At 43.3% G+C, this 26,892-nt stretch overlaps 2 protein-coding genes across 2 annotated transcripts; one reads left to right on the forward strand and one right to left on the reverse strand.

Annotated features, from left to right (window-relative positions):
• The first annotated feature begins 6,774 nt into the window (after positions 1 to 6,774).
• On the forward strand, positions 6,775 to 12,091 carry LOC122561064 (antiviral innate immune response effector IFIT1-like). The gene is made up of 2 exons (XM_087999037.1): positions 6,775 to 6,924; positions 9,085 to 12,091. The coding sequence occupies exons 1-2, from the start codon at positions 6,920 to 6,922 to the stop codon at positions 10,496 to 10,498; spliced, it is 1,419 nt and encodes a 472-aa protein (XP_087855163.1). The 5' UTR covers positions 6,775 to 6,919; the 3' UTR covers positions 10,499 to 12,091.
• Positions 12,092 to 20,858: 8,767 nt separating this feature from the next.
• Positions 20,859 to 25,756, reverse strand: LOC122561063 (antiviral innate immune response effector IFIT1-like). Its single transcript, XM_043712421.2, has 2 exons — positions 25,653 to 25,756; positions 20,859 to 23,470 (listed from the first exon to the last, which is right to left on the reverse strand). The coding sequence occupies exons 1-2, from the start codon at positions 25,715 to 25,717 to the stop codon at positions 22,189 to 22,191; spliced, it is 1,347 nt and encodes a 448-aa protein (XP_043568356.2). The 5' UTR covers positions 25,718 to 25,756; the 3' UTR covers positions 20,859 to 22,188.
• Between the last annotated feature and the right edge of the window lie 1,136 nt (positions 25,757 to 26,892).

Raw genomic sequence — 26,892 nt, forward strand, 5'->3', positions numbered from 1 at the left:
TTTTCACACAAAGGGTGGTGCGTGTATGGAATGAGCTGTCAGAGGAAGTGGTGGAGCTGAAAATGTGTTGCTGGAAAAGCTCACCTTAACCTCCTTCCACCTATCGCAATTCCAATGCCACTCCCCCAAGTCCCTCCTCCCTACCTTTTATCTTAGCTTGCTTGGCACATTTTTCTTCTAGAGGAAGTGGTGGGGGCTGGTACAATTGCAACATTTAAAAGGCATCTGGATGGGTATATGAATAGGAAGGGTTTGGAGGGATATGGGCCAAGTGCTGGCAGGTGAGACTAGGTTGGGTTGGGGTACCTGGTTGGCATGGAAAAGTTGGACCGAAGGATCTGTTTCTGTGCTGTACAACTCTATGACTTTCACATTGCCCAACTGATCATAAACTCTTCTGCAGGAATTTACATTTAAAGACCATGATCGTGGTGCAATTATCAAAAGAAGTTCTTGAAAATAATGATTTGGAGATACCGGTGTTGGACTGGGGTGTACAAAGTTAAAAATCACACAACACCAGGTTATAGTCCAACAGGTTTAATTGGAAGCACACTAGCTTTTGGAGCGACGCTCCTTCATCAGGTGATAGACACCTGATGAAAGAGCGTCGCTCCGAAAGCTAGTGTGCTTCCAATTAAACCTGTTAGACTATAACCTGGTGTTGTGTGATTTTTAACTTTGAAAACAAAGGCCTTGTTGAAAGGTGGTGAGAGCTGGTCTTTGTAGGGAGAGTTCATCATGTCAGCATTAGCATGCGAGGGATTAGCTGGGATGGATTAGCATCAGAGTAAGTTAGGAAGGGCTTTTGGATTCATGTATTGTACAGAGACAGTGACAAGTGCCTTAATGAGCTTTTGGAGGAATCAAGGGGAGATACCAAGGCATAAAGTTCACCAAGGAGGAAGAAACCGATAACAACCTCGCATTCCTGGACGTCACAGTAGAAAGAAAGGACAATGGAGAACTACAAACCTGGGTATACAGAAAATCGACAAAAACTGACCAAATACTTAACTACACCAGAAACCATCCCAACACACTCAAATGAAGCTGTATCAGAACACTATTCCAACGAGCCACCACACACTGCAGCACAGACGAACTTCGGAAAACAGAGGAGAACCATCTATACAACGTATAAAGAAGAACAGATACTCAAAAAAAATACAGTGCACAGATTCCTCAAGAACAAACCACGACAAGCAGACCAAACACAGTCAGAAACCCTAACCACCTTACCATACATCAAAGAAGTTTCAGAAATGATAGCCAGACTACTAAGACCCCTCGGAATCCAGTACAACCCATGGACAAAACCAACGTCATCTACAAAATTCCATGCAAGGACTGCCACAAACACTATGTAGGACAAACAGGAAGAAAGTTAGCCACCAAGATACACAAACACCAGCTAGCCACAAAAAGACACGACCCTCTCTCCCTCGTAGCCCTACACACGGATGAAAAAAACCACCATTTCGACTGGGACAGGCTAAGCAAAGATATGCCAGAGAATTCCTAGAGGCCTGGCACTCCAACCACAATGCCATAACAAACACATAGATCTAGATGCCATCTATCAACCCCTCAGAAAACGAACAGGAAATGACATCACCACAAACCCCAGGAACCCCATCCAGGAGAAAGATATAAATAGAAAGCAGGAGACAACAGCTTCGCTTCACTTGGAGGTTGCCACTGATGATGTTACCTAGCCAGGTAATGAAATGTCTGGATATCAAACCTACAGCTCAGCGAGCAAACCTACACCCCCCACCCCACAAAGGAAATCCTCAGTTTATAGTCAGGTTGTCTAAATGTAAATGTAAATGTAAACTTAGAAGGAGTTTCCATGATCTATATCAGAAATACATAGTGTTCTAATTGGGCTGGGCATTTTGACAATGGCAGCCCATACTAACGGAGTCCCATAGGGGCTGGTCAATTTGTTAATGATTTGGGTGAGGAAAGTGAATGTACCAAGGCCAAGTTTGTAGGTGACACAACAATTGGTGGGAAGGCAAGTGGTGAGGATGACACAAGGAGTTTGCACAGTGATATAGACAGGTTAAGCGAGTGTGAAAAAACTGTAGATGGAAAACAAAGTGGCAGGAAGAACAGAGGAGCTGAATATTATTTAAATGGAAAGAAAACATTACCGAAAGCTAAAAAAACAGAGGTTTTAGGTGCCCTTATGCATGAATCACAAAAAAGACTAGCATCCAAATTCAGTTGGTAATACGGAGATCCAATTAAATGCTGACCATTATTTCAAAGGGTATGGAGCATAAAAGGGGCAGGGCTGGGGGTGGGGGATGAGTCCTAATGAACTAATCCGTCCCACACTGGAGTTTGGACGAATAAAAGGTGATGTTACTGATCCATACAAGATTCTTTGGAGACTTGATAGGGTATATGCAGAAAATTTGTTACCCCTTGTAGGTAAGTCTAGCAACAAAGGGCATATTCTCAGAATTAGGGGTCACACATTTGAGACAGAGAAGAACAAGAATTTATTCTCTGAAAGGGCAGTGAATCTATGGGATTTTTTCAGCAGATGGCTGCTGAAATCAGATTGTTAAGTATATTCAAGGCTGCGATAGACAAGTTTTAATCATTAAGGGAATCAAGGGTTATGGGGAAAAGGCAAGAAAGTGGAGTTGAGGATTATCTGATCAGCTATGATCACATTGGATAATGGCACAGACTCAGTGGACTGAATGTCTACTTTTGCTCTGATATCTTATTGTCTGATGGCAAATGAGACAGATATTTTTCTTTAATTTCATCTCTAACAGTAAGTTAATGGAGAACAGTACTTGAAGTGTTCTCAGTGCTAAAGTATTTGTTTCCTGCATAAAACTGGATATGGTTAACAAAACTGAGCACCATTGTTCTAGCTGTTTGCTTTCTCACCCTTTGGGTATACTAAAATTGAGCCATTGCCAATTAAGGCCTCATCCAATTCTCTGTGCTGTCCTAACTTGTACCATGTCCACTTCAGTCCTTATCTCTTTTGTTCAGGAAATGCAATGTTTCACACACCCACAATATCTCAACTAAAAATATTCTTGTGGTTTGAACATAGAAACTAAAACACTGGTAATTGCTTTACCTTTGCATGTTCAGTTTCTATTGACACTGAGGAGTCAACAATCTGGAAATGAAACCATACTGAGTAGTATTCTAGGTCAACACAGCCAGTGAACTTTGAAAACAAAATCACCATATTTAACAATAATGATGAGGTACACATTCTTTTTCTAATGAATTATATTTAAGGGCTTTAATTCCCCGAAATCCTTCACAATAGGTTTCCAGTTGCCAAGTGAACAGGCATTTGGAGGGTGGTGGACAGGGGGTGAGAACTGACCTCCATTAGGCAGAGCCCACAGGCTCAATACTGGATGGAGGTCAATGGATCAGAAAGGAGATTGGAAGGCAGGCAAGGGGAGGCAATGGCCCAGTGGCATTATCACTGGACGGTTGATCCAGAGACACAGGCACATTCTGAGAACCTAGTTTTGAATCCTGCCACGGCAGATGGTGGAATAAGAATATCTGAAATTAATGATGACCATGAATCCATTGTTGGAAAAGCCCATCTGGTCCACTGATATCCTGTAGGGAAGGAAACTGTCATCCTTACCTGGCCTGGATGACAAATGACTCCAGACCCAAAGCAATGTGGTTGACTCTTAACTGCTCTCTGGGCAATAAATGGTGGCCTAACCAATGAGGCCTCATCCCATGAATGAAGTTAAGAAAAAAAGGGATGCCCCCAGTGAATGTTCTGCACAGGGAGGTCAGTAAGAGGGTAGGATGAGACTGTATGAGATGCTCCTTGTCGGATTGCCTTGTATCAAGAAGCCGTGACAATGGGCTGATTGAAAGGTGCCATGCAAGGCACAGCAGGAAGCTGTCAGTCAAGTAAGTCAGGGACAAGCAACAGAAAAAAGGAGAAGCTTTTAGCATAGCTGAGGGGCTGGAGCTGAGATTTGGAAAGATAGGGTGACCAAGTTGGATAATCTAAAGATAGCATGATAACAGAAGCAAAGGCTCCAGGACAATTTTTTTTTTTAAAGAAGAATAAGGTTGAGAGAAGAAGTTTATAAATGGTGAAGATATAGATTTCTGTCTTAACATGGATGGTCCAAATATCAGGAAGCAGGTGATCTTTTTCCACTGGCATCAAATCATTACAACCTTGGAGCAAAACAAGGAAGTATTTACGTGGAATGAAGCTTCCCACCTATGCTGACAGTCATCTCCATGAAGGTGGTGTATTTCTGATCTTGGGCGTCCAGCTTCTCCCAATTATCTGGATGGCTTGACCGTGCACCTCAAAGAAATGCAATTGATGTTGTTCACACTCAAGCCTCTTCAGGTCCATCTGGATGTTTCCACTCCTCAATGTGTCCACTACATGGACCTTCAGTGGCCTGTCCCTGGTCAGTTTAAAGGAGGACTCCAGGAGGATGATGCGATCAAGTGACTTTACTGAATCCAGGAGTATAGAAACCATGTCCTCTCCTTCAGCTTGCTTGCTTCTGTTGCCCCCAGAACCCTTACCATTACCTCAAAGACCCACTGCCATCTTCTTAGAACATCTGTATCTCTTCGCCCTATTTTCTAATGGACTTGTTCCATACAAATGTTCCATTACAACCGTTGCCTGATTCCTCACGTTGAGGTACCTAGATGTCATAACTGGCAGTGTCTCCTCAACTGCCAGATCAGCAAGTGTTTGTGGCTTTCCCCCAAAATGTCTTACTCATTGACAAGTAGACTATCTGATCAGAAGGATAACTTTCCACCTTCACAGAACCAAAGAAAAGTACATGGGAATCCTATGTCTAGGTTAGTTTGAAAAGTGGATTCCCCACGCCAACCCCTGAGTCTCCCTCATGGATAATGCTAATTTCAACTGCTTGACTGTTTTCTCCATGGTTTCTGCCATTACTTGATGCCTGTGCTATGAAATCCTGTCAACTACAACGAAATGTAACGTGAGATTTTAATATGGCCCAAAGATCATGAATTAGGGATTCTCCATTCCACTGACAACAGGTCAGTACAAACATGAAAGGTTAAACAAGAAAGTATTTACTTGAAGTAAATCTGTGGTTGACATTTTTTGAGGAATCCTTTGTAGTTCTGCTCCTTCTATCCCAAACGCACCTTGTTTTCCAGAGAGGGCCTGTTTGACTGTTCTAACTGCCCTCCCTTACCATTGCATCTAGTTCTGGAGGTCCAGCCTGAACTGCTGGAGCTACCCTCCTTATTGCCCTCCCTCACTGTCGTCACCTGTTGATGGGAGTTTCATTACACAGTCCAGAAGAGTGGATTATTGGTAAGAGACCTCAGAGCAGCTGCAGCTGGAAAATCAGGACGTAATGATGAGGAAAGACTCCTTGGGTACGAATGATGGTTCCTGTCAAATCCTGCCTTTTGGCCCCAAGGTCATGTCTGATTTTTCACAAACTTATTTCACGGAACATTCCTGACTCATGATCCAGCTTCCAATGGAGAATCCATCACTGTCGTCCTGCTTAGGCCTTCAGGCCAACACAATATCAACCTCTCATTCTGTTCAGTGCACCACATCCCCATCACTGAATCCATTAACAGTCCTGAGCTTGCCTCTTCTGATTCTCTGCTTAGGGAAACCTAATTTGTCCAGCTGCACCAGCCCTGGGAGCAGAGCAAACAACAGCGCAGCGATAATGAACAGGTCCCAGTACTTACCATGACAGTCATAGCTCCCCGCCCCCTGCCCCAGCTCACATCATTGCACTTAGTGTTCCTTGTAGACTATGTCTAATGACAGGATCAGCAGCTGCTGAAGGTATAGGCTTGAGTGAGCTGTAGCCACATGAGGTGGATCATTCATGTGACAGTGAGGCCACAAACAGCTTCTGGTATCGGGACTTGGTTGTCGATGTTAATGGGGTGATATATGAGTGAACACTGATTACAATACTCACTGAGATGCTGCGTACATTCCCTGTCTCATGTCACTGTCAAGAAGCCTGCAGGACTCCAGCGCCATATTGACAGAGGGGTTTCTGTGGGGTGTATACCTCTCCATTGAAATGATCCGTGTCTCACAATCCCAGAGGGCACTGCCCCTGCTGCCCAATACCTGCTGCAGCCTGTAACTGAGCAGCTGACCCAAGGGTCTGGCCTCCCTATGAGGATTCAGCAATACTTCCTGCTAAAGACAGAAAACCACTGTGACATCTCCAGAAAGATACCCCAGTGTTCACTAGGATGTGACGATAACACACGTTATTCTCAATCATCTAAACTCTGGCCATTTCAACATCACCAGAGCAAGGGCCCTGTTTGAAATTGGATAAATGATCTTCGGGGAGGGACAAGTGAACATGTGGAATGGTCCTGTCTGATTGACGTTCACAAAGAAAGCAGCCAATCAGCTGGAAGGGCTGAGCTCTGCCATGCCAGGATGAAGAGTAGAGGTTTCTGGCACTGCCTGAGGTGGTCCATGTGCAGGATGGGCTGTAACACAGGCCGTGTTGGATGTAACCGGGGAAGCAGCACAGCCCCATCACAGCATCACTGCTTCCCGATAGACCACCCCCCCTCACACGTGTTACAGAGCCAGACCCTGTGCTCTGTCCAATCCTCATTCATAATAAACAGTATTCAGGGGAAGGCGCTTTTAATTTAGTGATACTGGAAACCTGAAACTGATGAATCACCTTTCAGTTTCATTTTCCTCTAATTTCTGCAATTCAGGAAACGTCACTGCATTCCGAATAATGCATGAGTTGTAGTTGGTGTGTATATATTTGTACTTTCGGAAACTGAGCACCTTTCACTCTGATCATCCAGCTCCTCAGACAGCAGAAGGAAAAGTAAAGAAGCAGCTGGTGTATTCACTGAGATCACCATGGGGTAAGTGAGATCTTCATGTATCCATACCGTGTACAGTATAGACAGCTGGAGCTCAGTGCTCTCCCTCTTGTCTCTGAGTCATTGTGATGTGGGCTCGAATCATATTCCAATGATTTGATCACACAATCCTGTCCTTCTCTTAATGTAGTACTGAGGGAGTTCAACCCTGTCTGAGGCGCTGGCTTTCCGCCGAGACATAAAATAGAGACAATGTGAGATTCCCTGGTTGGGCTAGCATTTATTGTACACCTCTAATGGCTCTTAACAAGATGGGGGTGGGCTGCCACCTTGAACCATCAGTTTATTTGGTGTAGATACACCCATAACACCATTTAGGAGGGAGTTCCAGAACCTTCACCCAGCAAAACCATACTGCAGGAAACAGGCCTCACTCCTGCAAAAATGGAGCTGTCTGTTGCACTCTGACTTTAAATAGGTTTGTGTTTCCCATATGTGTGAATGGTGTAACTTAATAGATACGCTAGCTTCTCCATCAAGAAGGAAACACTTTGGAGAAAGCAGGGCTGCAGGAGGAGGTGCAGGTTAAAGGGAGCATTCATTGGGCCAGCTGGATGTGTTATGCACTGATTATCTCCTCCTTGATACTGGTCAGGATGATGGTCTGATTGTATTCATGGAACATGAGATTGGAGTCTTGCACTTTGAGTGTGTGATCGTATGCCAGGTGGTGATGGAGAGGCTGTTGTGTCTATTAGCAGCACCAGTGGGAAGCAAAAGAGCTTTTAAGAGGAGGAGCAGTGAGCAGCAGGAGGGTGAATGACAGCTCGGGTACCAGCCTAGCAGGTGCTGTGAGAGGAGCACTCATTGGGTAAAAACTGTTCAGGCTGGAGAGGGGGCACCCTGATTTATCGGCAGATCAGCAGACGGCTGGTTAGGCAAGGCCTCCCTCCCCAAGGCTACCAGCCAGCTGGAGTTGTGCTACAAAAGGTACAAAGGAGTGGGTATACTTTGGCATTAAGGAAGGTGGTACTGCTGAGTGAGTGAGTGAGTAAGTGATGGGGAAGGGGTAACTGGGACGAGGGGCTGCTGAGTGAGTGAGTGAGTGAGTGATGGGGAAGGCATAACTGGGACGAGGAGCTGTTGGTTGAGTGAGTGAGTGAGTGAGTGATGGGGAAGGTATAACTGGAACGAGGAGCTGCTGAGTGAGTGAGTGAGTGAGTGAATGATGGGGAAGGGAAAACTGGGACGAGGGACTGCTGAGTGAGTGAGTGTGTGAGGCGGAAGGGATAACTGGGATGAAGGGCTGCTGAGTGAGTGAGTGAGTGAGTGATGGGGAAGGTATAACTGGGACGAGGAGCTGCTGAGTGAATGAGTGATGGGAAAGGGATAACTGGGACGAGGGGCTGCTGAGTGAGTGAGTGAGTGAGTGAGTGATGGGAAAGGGATAACTGGGACGAGGGGCTGCTGAGTGAGTGAGTGAGTGATGGGGAAGGGACAACTGGGACGAGGGGCTGCTGAGTGAAGCATTCTCTGGACTGGGAAGAGATGTCCTTTGATGTATCTATCAGCTAACAAATGCCTCCACTAGACATCGCCCAGAAGCTTCATCATTGCATTGTTTAAAAACATAGCTGGATGGCTTTTGTTTTCAAAAGTACCGATGAGAGACCAACAAAGACGGAGGAGAATTATGGGCACTGTTGCATTCCATAATGACAAACATGGCCCTTCAATTGGTGTTTGCCCTGATCAAACTATTTTAGACTGCGACACCTTCAAAAGAGTGGCCATGATAAGGTTAGTTTAAAAAGAAACCTCTGGTCAAGATACACAAAAGATGGCAAATCTAAAGAGGACTGCCTGACTGGAAAGGTTTCAGATGCAGTGGTGTAGCTACATGGCTTTTGATTGAGTTAAAATCTTGCCGATTTTGAAGGTTTATAAACAGGATACATTAGACAAGTAATATTAACTAATAATCATTTGTGGTTTCAATATTGAGAGACACCAGCAGAGTCCAATCGTGAGAATAAATGAAATCCTTTAGAATGATATAATATTATGTCATTCATAAATATCTTTAACCTGTCATCTAATACTACCAAAGGCCAAGCTAAGAATTAATTCAAATGACCAAAATAAAATGGAAAAGCTGCAGCTTCAGAAATAGAGATTGTAAAAGATTTTATTTTCTTGCAGTGACACACGGGAAAATTTGTTGAAAGTGAATCTCGATCAGCTTCAATGTCACTTCACGTGGACTCGACAGAAAGAAACCATTGACTTGGGTGATATGAAACACAAATTAGAAGATTCAATACTGCTTGGTGTGAAATATCAAGCCAGGTCTTACAACCATCTCGCCTTTATAAACTGTCTGCAAGGAAACTGTGAAGAGGCAATTCAGAATTTAAAGGAAGCTGAAAGGATTCTGAGGGAGAGACATGGAGATGAATTTGAGAAAAGGATCTTGGTCACCTATGGAAACTCTGCCTGGGTTTATTATCACATGGACCGACTGGAGGAGGCTCAGTCCTACCTCGACAAGCTGGAGACAGTCTGTAAACTATTTCCTGAAGCCTCTCGGTTTACAGCAATGATACCTGAGGTTTACGGGGAGAAGGGCTGGTCACTGTTGACTACAGCCGCTCAATATTATGGAGAGGCAAAGGAATGTTTTACAAAGGCCCTGGAGGAAGATCCTGACAACATTGAGTGGAATGTTGGCTATGCCACTGCACTGTCCCGTCTAGAAGGATTTTCAGGTACCCAAGTGAGTCACAAATCTACTGAATCAATGAAACAGTTTAGACGTGTGCTGGAGCTAGATCCTGATCATGCTGAAGCCATGGTGCAGTTAGCTTTAAAACTACAAGAGTTAAGTCAAGAGGGGGAAGCATCCACATTAGTTGAGCGAGCATTGCAGAAGTCTCCTGGTCATCCATATGTGCTTCGATATGCAGCAATGTTTTACAGGAAAGAAGGAGATGTAGAAAATGCTTTCAAGCTGTTAGAGAAAGCATTAAAAATTACACCAAACTCATCATTTTTGTACCATCAAATAGGTCAGTGTTACAATGACAAACTACAAGCACTGGGCCCAGTCCGATGCAGCAATGGGCCTGATGATCCTGCTTCTCAAGAGAAGGCCACTTTGATTGAACAATGCAGACACTACTTCAGTGAGGCAGTTGCGCTCAAACCATCGTTTACAGGAGCAAAGGTGAAACTTGCAGATATCCTCATCGTAAATGAAGAAATTCATGAGGCTGAAATGATCTACAGTGACCTACTGAAATTGGAATATGGTTGTCCAGAAGATAAGCAGTATGTCACTTACAAGGCTGGGAAATTTGAACTGTATTGGAAAAGATCAGAACCGAATGCCGTCACACATTTTCTGGAAGGATTTTCTATCAAAAGAAACTCAAAACAACAAAAACTCTGCCGCACCAGCTTGGAAAAGATCGCAAAGAGACGACTTCGAAATAACCCAGGCGACATAAAGGCTTTGTGCATTCTTGGGGCCATGTACCTGCTAGATGGGGAGGAGCCTGGACTTATGACATGCTTTGTGAAGCTCAAACTGCAAGAGCTTTTCAATGAAGAATAAAGATCTGCTATCTTTGAATTACACCTTTCTACTGAGATCAACAATGACTTGCCAAGCAAACATATTTGAAAGGGGTGAATATTTTCTCAGAACTTCCGCTGGGGACCTTTTCATTTCTATTCTGCAAGCACTTCCTTTAAAATTAAGATATTATGCATGCATATATAACGCTTAAATAATCATTCCAGTTAAAAATATTCCAAGTCCTGTTGCTTCTTAGTGGAATATTGCTCGCATGCGATCTAACCAAACATTATTTGATTTCTGCAGCTTTAGAGATTTAGTTGTGTGTGAGGAGAAACAAAATACAGGTTGGAATTTAAGTTGAGTGAATGGGATACAAATGCAATCATTATTCTGAATTTGAGAAGCTAATACAATAACAATAATGTATATGACACCAGATTGATTTTGTGCTATGAGGGCAGTTCAAAACATACCCTTTGCTGTAAAAATCAGGCCAAGCATGTTTAAAGCCAGGCTAGTGAATTGATGGAAATTTTGGCAGGGTTCCACTGATTAGAAAGGGGAAAACATCAAGATTCTGGGATACTGGAGCCTTAACCCTTCAAAGTTGGGACCAGACTTCCTGGTCAAATGAATGTACAACCCTTCATCCTCCTGATGTCCTGTTCCTCTTCAGGGCTGCTTCAGTGGGAAAAGAAAAAGCAGTGCCCCCCTGCTCTAGATAGAGTTACCATCACAGTCAGTGCTCATGAATATCACCAAACCCCAGGCTCTGGATGTTATTGAGGATCCCACACAGCTTCACCCCATTTCCCGCAGGTGGCTTGGTCTAAACTCACCCCCATTGAGTTCTAGCGTGGTCTGGATCACAGTGAGTTAAACTGATACCCAAATATAGATGAAAATATGTGCTTTATCATGATGCTGAACACTTTATTATAGGAGCAGTACACTTTAGGTGAAAGCACCATTGGTCTCAGTGATAGTCTGAGCATGTGACTGCTCCTCTTTCGATGGTGATGATGGTGTGTTAACAATATCCAATCCAGCCTCTAGAGACTGGAATAAAACCCCTCTTCACTTGCTGCCTTTTCACAGAAAGGCTCCCATTGGGTGAAAGGGTTCCCAAATGTGACAGTTGGGAGAGGGCCAATAATCACTGCAGACCCTTCAAATAAACCAACAGCTCAATTCTGTGTCCCTGAGGACTTACTGAGGGGTGATGGGACATCCCCTACAGAGCGTTCACTCAGATCTCAGCCCCTGTCACTGGGAGTCTCCCTGTCCTGGAAGTTGTCAGCTTCATCAAGCCTTCAGCAAACCATCTAAGGCCCTGATTGGCCAACACAGAGCAGCTGGGACAATCCCCGAGGAAAGGCCATTTACTGCAGACTCTCGCAGTCTGGGTGAAGGGAAACGCAGGAACGGGGGGGAAGAATAGAAGATAGAAAAATGCATTTAAAAGAATATAACACAATGCTGCTGAAATTGATTTGCCAAACTGAATTTTGTTGTAATTGTATTATCAGCAATTGCTTGCATTCCATTGTCGATGTGGGTGAATGAAAACAGTTAATCGTGTGCACACTGCATTAACCTATAATGGGGATTAAATTAGAAAAATCAGTTCTAGCAGTTTGTCATGTTTCCAGACAATTGTCATCATTTGGAAAACTACCACAGTACCTTCTGGTCAACACAGGGCAACTTGTCTAAAAGCTGTGAATGGAAACTATAGCCACTTTAGCCAAAGAGGACTCTGTAAAGGGACAACAGCTGTGATGATCTAAAGGGTACAGAGTCATTAAAACCTCACCATTACACACACTGATTCCATCAACACAAGTCCCACTTGTCAATGAGGCTTGTCTCCTGGAGCCTAGACTGCAATGATTTTCCACCAATGGAGATGGGCTCCCAATTCTGTTTCTATCTTTGGCATTTCCTTAAAGACAAAGGGAAATTAACTGAAAATTTTTATTTCTCTCAGCAATAGATTCCCTGCTGCTGCTGAGGATTATGAAAATATAAAATTTGCACCAACTCCCAAATGGAAATAGAGAAGAATTTGACATAAAATTGAACCAATCTTCCTTTTCTTCATTCAAAACATTAAAACAAAATGTTATCACATTATCAATGCCGCACAAAAGGAAATGCAGCAAACAGGTTGCCAAAAGGGGTGTGGAGTTCTCATCCATACTAACGGCTACTTCAGGTTTTTATGAGAAGTTTTGAGGAGATTTTACTACATCCCTAGGTTTGGAAATCTGGGAAGTAGCTGTGGTTGGCTGGTGGAGGACGAGGTTGGACAGTAGTGTGGTGTCGCATGTGGTTAAATAACCTACTACAGTCGCTGGTCTCTACATAAACAATCAAACTCTCAGTGAGAGACTGGTCTGAGTCCATTGCCTATGAGCTTGTGTCCAACCAGGGAGTCAATGTCTCCAGGATATAATTTCAGGTATCAGACAGGCAGCAAGCACACCCCTAAGAAATCTAACAGCAATGATTTTTAGGAAGACATACACTATTGAGCATATGTCCAAACATACAAGCAAGAGTTGAAGTTAGTCACAATATGGTAACTATTCAACTCCTCAGCCAGTTAGTGTTTAGTTCTCAGGGCAATGGAATTCACTTGAAGCAAGATCACCCCAAATAATTAGAGCCTCTTACCCTTATCTTTGTTTTAGTCATTCCCTCTCTTGTCAGGATCGACCGAATTGCATTACATTTTCATTTTAACTTCTCATTTTGTTTTTCACTTTGGATTACTAAACTGAAGTATGCATCAAACAACTTATCCTTGGGGTTTAATGTCTTTCAGCCTTTGGAATCATTCTACATTCTTGGTCTTCATTACCATGGGTTGGAAATGTTAATGGGAGAGGTGGGGAGAAGTATAAATGTAGTGCGGGCTTACACCAGATGTGAAAGATATTGGTGAGATGACATCAAGAGAACTGTATGCTGTCTGGGTCCCCTTCTTGAATAAGGAATTTTCTGGCATTAGAGGAAGTTTGGAGATGGTACACTCAGCAGATTCCTGGGTTGATGGGGTCATCACATGAGGAAAGGTTGAACAGGTTGGGTCTGTCCTCATTGGAGTTTCAAAGATTAAGAGGTGATCGTATTAAACCATTTACAATTCTGAGGGATACTGACAGGGTAGATGCTGAAAGATATTTTGCCCCGTGGGGAAATCTAGAACAAGGGACACTGTTTCACAACAAGGGTGCTCCAAATGAAATGAAATTGAAGAGGAGTTTCCTCTTCAGGAGGGACATTGTCTGGATGATTGAATATATTAATTGGATCTACAAGGGAGGGAGCAAAGTGAAGTGACAGCCAGGATCAGATCAGCCATCTTCTTATTGCATGATGGAGCAGTCTTCAAGGACCAAATGCCTACTCCTTTGGTTTCTTCCTCTAGTTCAGGTTTAAATTGATGTAATTATTTGGAAATTTGGCTCCCAGGTGTTGTGTGTACTACATGGATACCATGGGCATTTCAATGGCACCAGTACTTGCTCTGTTCCATGTCAATGAATTTTCAAACCAGCTGGTAGGCCCTCATAAGGTTGTGGACAGAGCCTAATGTCTGACCTTGAAGCTGCTAGGGGCATGTGAATACAGTCAAACTAGCACACTGACAAATTCACTTTAGGTTCCCATGTTACACACTGTACAAGGTGAATAAATTGATGATTGCTTCCCCCTCTTATGCACTCAAGAGATGGTGCCTGAGGGCCCAAGTGCCAGTTCTCTCACTGCTGAATGTATGTTAATGTCTCCTATATATCTCTATGGAGACTAATACTTCCAAAAAGAGATGAAACATCAGTTATAACCAAATGACGAGATTTCATATTTTACGATTTTCTTTTACGAGTAAACTAAATTCAATGTAGACTAAGTGTTAGTTTTCATCACCTAGCCCGCCAAAATAAGGAAAAGGTACTTTCAAACGAACTTTGCTTTAGAGCGCCTTACCAGTAAAACTGCAGCATCAAAGTCCTGAATTACTCCCAGATTTCAATCAAGGCTCACCATAATCCCACAGTGTCCATTGAAAATTGTTTTGTTCAGTTGGAGCATTACAGAATTGACTGTCCCAGTAAGGGTAAGCCTGGTTGTTTCTGATTTGCTATATCTGCAAAACTCCCATCTTTATCTCTTCTCTCGAGACAGAAAACAAGCCCTCATCAGTATACTACTTGGTTGTTAACACATAAATGTCATTCCCTACAAGATCAAATATCAGATGGACAGTTTTTGTGGATCTTTCCTTACTTGCCACGGTCTGGGTCACATGATTGCTGAAGAAAACTCCTTCTAACCACTTCCGTTACCCTTTACCATTCTGTGATTGAGTTGATGTAGGTCTGCTCTCCCTATCATATATTGTACGGCACTCACATGCATTTGCTGGTCTTGCTTTCAGTAAGATCGTTGCCTTTCTGTTCATCCTGAATGTTCTTTCAGGTTTTTGAACCGTACAGGGCAATAGAAAATAGAACATAGAAATGTACACCACAGAACACCCTTTGGGTGTTTTGCTTTGCTCTGGATTATATCTTTTGAGTTTTCGCCCCTAAGGTAATTCTCCTGCCTAATACCAAAGCTGACAGAATGGCTGGAATTGTACCACTTTATTTGCCCTTCCTGGAGGCATTCTCAATTTCACTGATCTCTAAATCTTTACATCTGAAATGGATAATTTTTTGTTAAGCAAAGATATGAAGGGATACAGGCCAAAGCCACTGGTCTCATTGATTGGTGTAACAGGCTCAAGGGGCTGAATGGGCTACTTCTGTTCTAATGTTCCTATCTTTCCTGTGTTCCTCAGGCATTGAACAGATTATCCCATTTATTGTTTATCCATTTATCCCACAGGGAGGCATGGTGGCTCAGTGGTTTGTACTGGTGCCTCACAGCGTCAGGGACCCGGGTTCAATTCTAGTCTGTGTGGAGTTTGCACGTTCTCCCTATGTCTTTGTGGGTTTCCTCTGAGCGTTCTGGTGTTCTCCCATGGTCCAAAGATGTGCAGGTTAGGTGAATTAGCTGTGCTAAATAGACCATAGTGTTCATGGATGTGTAAGTTAGGTGCATTATTCAGGGGTAAATATAGGAGAATAAGTTAGGGGAATGAGTGGGTTACCCTTCAGAGGGTCAGCATTGACTTGTTGGGCTGAAGGGCCTGTTTCTACACTGTAGGAATTCTTTGATTCCTTGAAAGTTAAAAAAAAGGGGACAAACTGGGTTTGTAATGTCATTTCTGTTTTGATTTGGGGTGAGTTATCTCATGCGAGCACACGCTTCTCACCTCATTATTTTGTGAGTGAGATGATGAGTGCGTCACTTGACTACTTGCATGGAGACTGAGATGGAGAAATTGACAGTGCCAGGACCTTCGGGTTTCCAAGGTCCTGCGTGTTCATGCATTTCAAGGCAAACAGTACAGTCTATGTCCTCTCTGAGCATTGAAGGGGTGTAGATCAGGAATTCCCCAAAAAGGAGATTCCTCAGGATTCAGTTCAATCCGGTGGCTATTGTGAGGGATTGGTCTACAGATCACTCATGTCACATCCACATAGATGCTTTGACACATTCATCATTTTTATGCCGGATTTTACTGTCTCTTCTGCTTTCGTGGTGATGTGGAGCAGATTTATGCATAACGATTGACACGTTCTCACTGAAGGTAGAACATAAGAAGGTAACATAGATTATGCAACATTTAATCTACAAGACACAAAATTGTGTCCTTTATACTAAATAAGGGTCTGCCTGCCAGGTGAGTAACTAAATGTGTATCAAAGGTTTGAACCCAGCACACTGTCCTATCCCCCCTAGTCCAGGACACTGTCCTATTCCCCCCAGTCCAGGAACTCCCCACATACGTTCGAGACACCACCCACACCCTCCACCTCCTCCAAGACTTCCGTTTCCCCAGCCCCCAATGCCTCATCTTCACCATGGATATCCAGTCCCTCTTCATCTCCATTCACCATGACCAGGGCCTCCAAGCCCTCCATTTCTTCCTCTCCCAACATCCCCAACAGTACCCTTCCACCGACACTCTCATTTGTTTGGCTGAACTGGTCCTCACACTTAACAATTTCTCCTTCGAATCCTCCCACTTCCTCCAGACCAAAGGGGTGGCCATGGGCACCTGTATGGGCCCCAGCTATGCCTGCCTCTTTGTTTGCTACGTATAACAGTCCATCTTCCGTAATTACACCGGCACCATTCCCCACTTCTTCCTCCGATACATTGATAACTGCATTGGCACCACCTCGTGCTCCCGCAAGGAGGTTGAGCAATTCATCAACATCACTAACACATTCCACCCTGACATTAAATTTACCTGGACCATCTCTGACACCTCCCTCCCTTTCCTGGACCTCTCCATCTCCATCAGTGACGACCGACTTGACACTGACATTTTTTACAAACCCACCGATCCCCACAGCTATCTGGATTACACCTCTTCTCACCCTGCCTCCTGCAAAAATGCCATCCCATATTTCCAATTCCTCCGTCTCTGCCGTATCTGCTCCCAGGAGGACCAGTTCCACCACAGAACACACCAGCTGGCCTCCTTCTTTAGAGACTGCAATTTCCCTTCCCACGTGGTTAAAGATGCCCTCCAATGCATCTCATCCACATCCCGCACCTTCACCCTCAGACCCCACCCCTCCAACTGTAACAAGGACAGAACCCCCCTGGTGCTCACCTTCCACCCTACCAACCTTCTCATAAACGAAATCATCCACCGACATTTCCGTTACCTCCAAACAGACCCCACCACCAGGGATATATTTCCCTCCCCACCCCTTTCCGCCTTCCGTGACTACCTGGTCAGGTCCGTGCGCCCCTACAACCCACCCTCCCATCCTGGCACCTTCCCCTGCCACCGCAGGAACTGTAAAACCTGCGCCCACACCTCCTCCCTCACCTCCAACCAAGGCCCTAAAGGAGCCTTTCACATCCATCAAAGTTTTACCTGCACATCCACCAATATCATTTAATGTATCCGTTGCTCCTGATGCAGTCTCCTCTACATTGGGGAGACTGGACGCCTCCTAGCAGAGCGCTTTAGGGAACATCTCTGGGATGCCCACACCAATCAACCACAGCGCCCCGTGGCCCAACATTTCAACTCCCCCTCCCACTCAGCCGAGGACACGGAAGTCCTGGGCTTCCTTCACCGCCGCTCCCACACCACCAGAAGCCTGGAGGAAGAACGCCTCATCTTCCGCCTCGGAACACTTCAACCCCAGGGCATCAATGTGGACTTCAACAGTTTCCTCATTTCCCCTTCCCCCACCTCATCCCAGTTCCAAACTTCCAGCTCAGTACTGTCCCCATGACTTGTCCTACCTGCCTATCTTCTTTTCCACCGATCCATTCCAACCTCCTCCCCGCCTCACCTATTGAACTCTATGCTACATTCTCCCCATCCCCACCCTCCTCTCATTTATCTCTCCACCCTTCAGGCACTCTGCCTGTATTCCTGATGAAGGGCCTTTGCCCGAAACGTCGATTTTACTGCTCCTTGGATGCTACCTGAACTGCTGTGCTTTTCCAGCACCACTAATCCAGAATCTGGTTTCCAGCATCTGCAGTCATTGTTTTTACCCAGTTCAGGCAGTCTCAAAGCAGGTAGCAATAAGGTTATCTCTGGCCTCTCAGACATTCTGAATTATTTCTTTGTCTTCCTCTGTCTTTCCCTCTTAGATACCTCTTCTGAGTGATGCCCTGAGGCTTAGTGTCATTCAAATCCTCAGTGGATTGCTCTTGCTCTCCCATTCCACCCATGTCCAAGACATCCATTCTTTGTCAGTTCAAATTGTGAAATGCGCTGCATATCACAATGATGTCAGACACCCTGTCTAACCTCTCCTGTTGGGCCCTGCAAGGGTGGCCCAGGTATTGAAATCTTGTCTTCAGGAGGTCTATTCCACTATGGCCTGCCACAATGGCAGAGAATCTGAGGGAAATGTCACAGTGATTGACTTTGAAGGATGCCTGAGCCCTCAGATCCTTAACAACCAAGTTTAATGTTCTGATCTCACATAGTGTTGCAATAATGTTCCCAAGGAGGTCACAGTCATGCCACGATAAGGATCTCTGAGTTATGGTGTGCTTCCAAATACATGGTGAACGTGGTGGCTTAGTGGTTTGCATTGCTGCCTTAAAGCACCAGGAATCCATGTTTGATACTACCCTTTGTCGGATGTTTGCTGGAGTTTGCACCTTCTTCCGTGTCTGCATGGGATTCCACTGGGTGCTCCGGTTTCTTCCCACAGTCCAAGATGTGCAGGTTAAGTAGCTAAACCATGCAAAATTTCCCATAGTGTTCAGGGATGTGCAAGCTAGATGGGTTGGCCATGGAAAATCTGGGATCTTGAGGGATAGAGTGGGGGAGTGCAGAGGTGAGTTTGTATGGCATGCTGTTTGGATGGTCAGCGTGGATTCAGTAGGCCAAGTGACCACTTTCTCCACTTTTCTGTGATTTTGTGACAAGGAAACCATTTCAATTCTGTTGGGAGTAGGAATCTATCCCATGAAACATTCTCCACATCACCAACCCCCTTCCACTTCACAGCTTATGTCCTTGTAGAATTAGTTTTCTGCGAGAGAATATGGCAGCAGTTTTCCAGTACTTGTTATAAATTGCTGCTGCCAATTGTTGGGGACATGAGGTTTTGCTTAATGTGCCTTGTCACAATAAGATTGGTCAAGTTCACATTACAAGGTGTCAGTGGGGAAAATATAATTCTTTGAATGCTCATAATTTGTTCTTTGCGTTCTTTGGCAATTCCTGACCGTTGGATGAAGTGAGAATTGAGGGCAGATAGTTATCATTGGTTAATGAGCGATGACATGGTTGCACCTTTGCCCCTTGTGGGGCCTCAAAAAATGTGTTGCATACTCCATTCCTGTAAAAAAAAGTGGCAGTAACTTACGCCTGGTATGGTCCCATTCATTTTGTGAAGTTATTGTGCAGTTGCTTCCAGATGATGCATTTCCAACTTTCTGTTCCTGTGAGTGACTTGCAGGCTTTGCCTGTGACCTATGACTTTTCTTCCAGTCTTTATGTCCCCTTTTGGTGTGCTATCCCTGTTACTTTATTACTTTTCACCCAATCAGGTAACAACCTTTTCAGCTAAGCCTCTTTATATAGCTGTGGGACTGAGTTATTAAAAAATTAGACTCTGCTTAACTTTGGTTATTTGTAAAACTATTTTTGCAAAGGAAAAATAACTATTTGGCTTGAGTCCATAATAAAGGCATGAATTAATGGATTTATTGCTGCCTTTATAACTTATGTTAATGTAACCCTTGTGTTAGAAATGTGAGAATGCTTTAAGGTAAAAGATACAAAGACCCAGCAATGTTTTCCTTGATGATATGGAGGTGCCAGTGTTGGACTGGGATGAAGATGCTGTTTGACCTGCTGCGCTTTTCCAGCAACACATTTTCAGCTTGGACTGGGATGGACAAGATCAGAAGTCACATTAGCTCGTTCATTAGCTGATCCTAGCAGCACTTTGAAAGCTTGTGATTTCAAATAAACCTGTTGGTGTCATGTGATGTCTGACCATGTACTTGATGGCTTAGCTTTGTAACTTTAAAATATGCAACAAACCATTAAACATTAGGTTTTATGGTTATTTTGAGCTTTAGTTTGTTTTAGGAAGCTACAGTTATTGTAGAGTCATCAAATCTGGTTCTTTGAGTTAAATGATATTAATAGGTTTTGAAGTGTTTTTAGATGCATCATTTAGGGTGATGGTTAATCACACTATACTCAAGTCATATTGTTCTACTTATCAATAAAGGTGGAAAATGTTGGTGGATTGATAAAGACAACCTGTTGCCAAAGGGATGATCTCACAAAGTGGATAGCACATGATGAATTGATCAGGAGACAATAGGAAGTGATATCAATAAGGTGACCTATATCTTCAAAGAAACTAGCTGGGAATTTGGTATACACATTTTAAGTAATCTGAGATTGATCATCTAGTACCCATACATTGGCAAACTACTTAGAGTTCAGAATGTCTCTGACCTTACACAGGGCAAAATGGCTGACCAAGGTTATTAAATTATAATTCTAGATGGTTCAGTGCACAAGAAAGAACAAAGACAGAAGGAGAACTCCAGTCAACACAATAGAACAAGAGACATGTAACCAGTCAACAAGTGTCTCCAGTTGGGATCATATCCCAAAATGGATCAACTTATAGTTATGGACCGGACAAAATCTCCTGCAAATATATTAAATAATTAACTTGCACCCTATCTTTTATCATATTTAAAGGCATATGTAAGGTGCTGTGTTCCAGATGTAATTCAATTGGTCACACTACTAGGCTTTAAGCGAAACATACTTTATTCATACCATATAGTTAAAATACAAGCAAAAGACAGAAGAATTGGTCAAAACTTAACTCTATTGGAAAACTTAACAAAATAATCGATTATGTAAATACAAACAGCAACTGTTCCAATATAGTAACATCGCATATACACAGCCTTGGCAAAGGCAAATTCAGTAAAACAGATTATCCCACCTGCAATTCTCACTTAAGAGAGAACCCCAGCTTTTCATTGTAACATAGAGAGGAATAACAGCTTCCACATCCAGCCTCAAGACTCCAGCAACTGCTGAAAGCTAAAACTGAAATCCTTGTTCTGTGGGAGCCTGACTCCATCCATTTATGCTGTTTCTATTGTTTACTGGCTTGGAGCAGTCCACTCAGCATGTCTACCTCAGTCTCTCTTTATTAAAGAAAACAGGACAAAATACACCTCTTTAAGCGATAGTATCGTTACCTTACAAACCTGTTTTTTGTAAGTGTAATTTTTTTGTACTTGTTTAGAGAAACTTAATCAGTTTTGGAAGGCTTGTGTGAAAACATTCTTGTATGTTGAATGGATCTTGAAACTAATCAGGACTAGTAAACTGTAGATTGACCTATAAATCCCACTAAAATATCTCTCTGCATGCTGCACGTACTGAACATAGACTGGTGACACAAAGAATGAGGCTTGGTTATTACCCAGAGCCTGATACCCGCAGCAAATAGAGAATTTTTACATTAACACTGCTCCAAAACTTAACTGGATTTAAAATCCGGCCCAGCTACTATTTCTAATTGTTTTATAAAATTTCTATATTTTATATATATCTTTTGAGACTGTTTGATCAGTGCAATATATTCAAATTCCTCCAAACCCCTTTATTTTGTCTCTTTCCACACACAACAAAATGTATAAGAATAAAGAAACAAATGCTACTGGGTGAATCCAGTGTGGTCAGCAATTCATGAACAAAGCGTGAGTGTTTAGAATAATTGCAGCCAGATTATTGCTTGAAAACTAAAAACACGAGTAAAATCCTTAATTAGAAAGTTCTAAGGAGAATGAAAGTAAAGTGGGTACCAGAAGAATAGAGTATTAATTCATCTTTAGTTTTATCTGGAAAGGTCACTGCTAAATTAAATGGAAGGACGTATTTCACCGGAATGGTTATTTCTGACCTCGATGGAAAGACATAATTCACAAAGAGCACTTAGATATTCTTCCTTGCCAGGATCAAACTCCAAGGCATTTTTCATGGTATTCAATAGCGTCACGATGCTTCCCATATACTTGAACCCGAGAAGACCAAAGGCCTTACTGTCTCTGGGATTCCAGCGAAATCAGTGTTTTGCTATCCGCTCCAAGATTTTTCGACACCTTTCCTTTTCCAGTGAATCATAGTTCACTTGCATTACTTCCTCAAAGTGGATGATAGCGTTTGGTTTGGATTTTTTTACATTCAGCTCGAATAACCCAACCTGTAAACGTATTGCTTGCTTATTCTCGAGACGAATATCTTCCAGTTCCAGTAGATCACTGTAGATCTTCTCTGCTTCTTGAAGCTCTTCATTTATTGAATATATTACTGCAAGATCCAGTTGTGGATTAATAAATGATTGCCTGAGCTTAACTGCTTTTTTAAAATAGTACTTGCATTGATTAATCAAGTCCATTTTCTTTCCATTGGTAGAATTGTGAGGGTTATTTCTGTTTGAAGCTTTGATCATATGCAATAGCTGGCTTTTGTAACATAGACCTATTTGATGGTACAGGAAGGCAGAATTTGGGGTATTTGCCAATGATTCCCTCAGCAGCTTTAATGATTTGTCTATTTTACTGGCTTTTCTGTAAAACTTTGCTGCGTATCGACGTACATATGGATGATGTCGGGACCTCTGCAATGCTCGCTCAACTAATGTGGATGCTTCCTCCTCTTGATTGAATTCCTGTAGTTTTAAAGCTAACAGCACCATGGCTTCAGCATGATCAGGATCTAGCTCCAGCACACGTCTAAACTGTTTTATTGATTCAGTGGATTTGTGACCCCCTGGGGTTGCAGAAAATCCTTCCAGACGATACAGAGCAGTGGCATAGCCAACATTCCACTCAGTGTTGTCAGGATCTTTCTCCAGGGCCTTTGTAAAACATTTCTTTGCCTCTTCATAATATTGAGCGGCTGTAGTCAACAGTGACCAGCCCTTCTCTCCATAAAGCTCAGGTATCATTGCTGTAAACCGAGAGGCTTCAGGAAATAGTTTACAGACTGTCTCCAGCTTGTCGAGGTAGGACTGAGCCTCCTCCAGTTGGTCCATGTGATAATAAACCCAGACATAGTTTCCATAGGTGACCAAGATTCTTTTCTCAAATCCATCTCCATGTCTCTCCCTCAGAATCCTTTCAGCTTCCTTTAAATTCTGAATTGCCTCTTCACAGTTTCCTTGCAGACAGTTTATAAAGGCGAGATGGTTGCAAGACCTGGCTTGATATTTTACACCAGCCTGTATTGAATCTTCTAATCTTTGTTTCATATCATTCCAGTCGATGGTTTCTTTCTGTGGAGTCCACGTGAAGTGGCATTGAAGCCAATCAAGCTTCACTTTCAATGCATTCTTCTCTGTGTCACTGCAAGAAAATAAAATTAACCAAAAATTCATCTCTTTTCTCCCAACTTCTTTAGTGGTTGCTCCTGACTCCTGGGAATACTGATCATAGAAACCTTAGAAAGATCATCTCAACAAACAATTCTGCATAACAAAGTCCTGGCTGTTCACACACTTCTCTGCTTTTGCTTGCTGGTGTACTTACTATCTTCTCTGGCCATTTAATCTTCTTACTCAGTGTTCAAAAAAGCCTCACCCATATGGACTCTCAATGAGATAACTTATTGGTACAAGTTAACAATCTGCCTCTCATTTACCCAGTGCCTCTGTGTCTCATGTTACATTCCGTTCTGAAATGGAGCCCCCTCACTTAATCTACGCTGGCCATTTAACTTCTTACTCACCCCTCCTCCCTCATGCTAGTCCTGTATCTCTCTGTTAATCTGGACAATCAAGCTGCTCTTCCACACAGACCTTGCTTCAAACATACCGAGAGAGAATGTATCTGCGAAACAGAAAGCTGATCAGAAAAGCATTTCATTAACCAGTCAAAGAGGCTATTTTCCATGAACTGATTCTCATCCTGATGGAAACTTTCCACGATATCATTCTTGAGGTGATAGAGTACTGCTTTAGCTGGATATTAAAGATTGTATGCACTATTTAAATGTATGCGAAGCAGCTCAGAGGAGGGTCTCTCAACTGATACCTTGGATCAGGTGGTTATCTCCTGAGGAAAGATGCGTCAGGCTGGGCCTCCTTCCACTGGAGTTCAGAAGAATGGGAGGTGGTTTTATCAAGGTATGGGATCGGAGAGACCTGACAAGCTGGATGCTGGAAGGATGTCTCCCCTTAGGGCTCAAACTAAGATACACCTTTTTAGAAATGAATGTTCTCCCGTTTCAGATGGAGATGAGGAGCATTTGCTTCTTCTGAGTCATGAGCCTTTAGAATTTGATCACCGACAGAGCTGTCTGGGAAGTGGATGGGGGGAAGGTATCATCGAGTATCTTTTAAGGCAAAGACGTATATAGTTTTGACCAGCAGGGAGTAAATGGCTATTACAGGTAAATGGAAATTTGGATCGGAGACCCTAATTAGATCAGCTATAAATGGCAAAGTAGACTAAAGGAACTGAATGGACTGCTTCTGTTCTTAACATATATGCTCTTTGTTTGCATTAACATGTGGCAAATAATGTTTTTAAACAAAATCAATGACTGTGTCCAACAAAAAAGAGTCTAACTATCTCCCTTTGATATTCAATGGCATTACCATCACTGAATCATTCACTATTAACATATCCAGGAGTTAGCATTAATGAGAAATGTAACTGGACCAGCCATAGAAACTCTCTGACTGCAGTGGCAATTAATTCACCTCCTGACTCCCCAAATACTGTCTGCCACCTGCAAGGCACAAGTCAGGAATACTTTCCAATCTGGATGAGTGCTAGTTCCTATGATGCTCTGAACATTCGGGATAAAGCATCCCTCTTGATGGACAGTCCATCTAACAGTTTCAACATTCACACCCTCTGCCATTAGTACACAATGTGTACCATTTACAACATGTAGGGAAATGATACATCAAGGCTTCTTCAACAATCCCTTTCAAACATGCAATCTATTCCATCCAGAAGGATAATGGCATCAATAGCATTGGACCCCTCAAAATCACGCTATCTTAAAACTAAACTGCCATTCCTTCACTGTGGCCATGCCAAAATCCTGGAGCGCCCTCCATAATAGCATATGGGTGTAAAAGCACTATGGGTGTAACTACAGCACATAGCAGATAAAGAGGTGCTGTACCATCACCACCACAATGGGAATTGAGAGGGGCAATAAATGTTTGCCCAGCTAATGATGCTGGCATCCCAAGAAGAAATCAAAATAACAATCCCAGCTCTATGGAATTCAATTTCTCTGTAATGATTGCTGTCAGAAAACAAGTTCCTTATTCAATTGTCTCAATGTAAATTTAAGTACTATTGAAATTCTAACAATTCTACCTCATAACACAGATCAGCTGGAAACTTACTGAATTCCTTTCTTAACTTCAAATCAGTTTCTAATGGTGAGTTGATTGGTAAGAATGTGTGTCATTCTGTCTTACAGCGGATTTATGTTTTTCTAACATGAATCACATGAAAATGCTTCCTGAATGTGCAAATGAGCCTGAAACTAGGAAAAGATACTCACAATTCAGAGACAGGAGGGAGAACACTGAGCTCCAGCTGATTATACCATACATGGTACGGACACATGAATATCTCACTTACCTCATGGTGATCTCAGAGGATACCCCAGCTGTTTGTTTTCGTTTCCTACTATTGCCTGAGGAGCTGGGTGATCAGAATAAAGGATACTCAGTTTCCAAAGCTACAAATATAAACACACCAACCACACCCTTCTAATCTGTCTGAGGAGCTGGATGTCCACACATATTTATATCTCTGATACACAGACACCAACCACACCCTACACATCTTTCAGATGCAGACTCCTTGATAGTGACATGAGGCATGAAATGACACGGAATGACAGGGAATTGAAACTAAAAAGTGATTCAGCAATTGCAGAAATGCACCATGACAGCGTGGCACAGTGGCTCAGTGGTTAGCACTGCTGCCTTACAGCGTCAGGGACCCAGGTTCGATTCCACCCTTAGGCATCTGTCCGTGCGGAGTTTGCATGTTCTCCCCATGTCTGTGTGGGTTTCCTCTGGGTGCGCAGGTTTCCTCTGGGTGCGCAGGTTTCCTCCCACAACCCAAAGTCTGCAGGCCAGATGAATTGGTCATGCTAAATTGCCCATATTGTTCAGGGATGTGTAGGTTAGAGGAAAATGCAGAGTAATAGGGGAATGGGTCTGGGTGGGATACCCTTCGGAGGGTCGGTGTGGATTGTTGGGCCAAAGGGCCTATTTCCACACAGGAGGGGATTCGATACAGAAGGTGATTCATCAGTTTTAGGTTTCCAGTGTCACTTAGATAAAAGAGCCTTCCCCTGATTACTGTTTATTATGAATGAGGATTGGACAGAGCACAGGGTCTGGCTCTGTAACACGTGTGAGGGGGGTAGTCTATCGGGAAGCAGTGATGCTGTAGTGGGGCTGTGCTGCTTCTCCAGTTACATCCAGCACGGCCTGTGTTACAGCCCATCCTGCACCAGGACCACCTCGGGCAGTGCCAGAAACCTCTACTCTTCATCCTGGCATGGCAGAGCTCAGCCCTTCCAGCTGATTGGCTGCTTTCTTTGTGAATGTCAATCAGGCAGGACCATTCCACGTGTTCACTTGTCCCTCCCCGAAGATCATTTATCCAATTTCAAACAGGGCCCAGCTCTGGTGATGTTGAAATGGCCAGAGTTTAGATGATTGAGAATAACGTGTGTTATCGTCACATCCTAGTGAACACTGAGGTATCTTTCTGGAGATGTCACA

This window comes from Chiloscyllium plagiosum, unplaced genomic scaffold, assembly GCF_037043375.1.
Source record: "Chiloscyllium plagiosum isolate Xiang-an unplaced genomic scaffold, Cpla_swu_hap1 HiC_scaffold_22, whole genome shotgun sequence".
NCBI lineage: Eukaryota > Metazoa > Chordata > Chondrichthyes > Orectolobiformes > Hemiscylliidae > Chiloscyllium > Chiloscyllium plagiosum.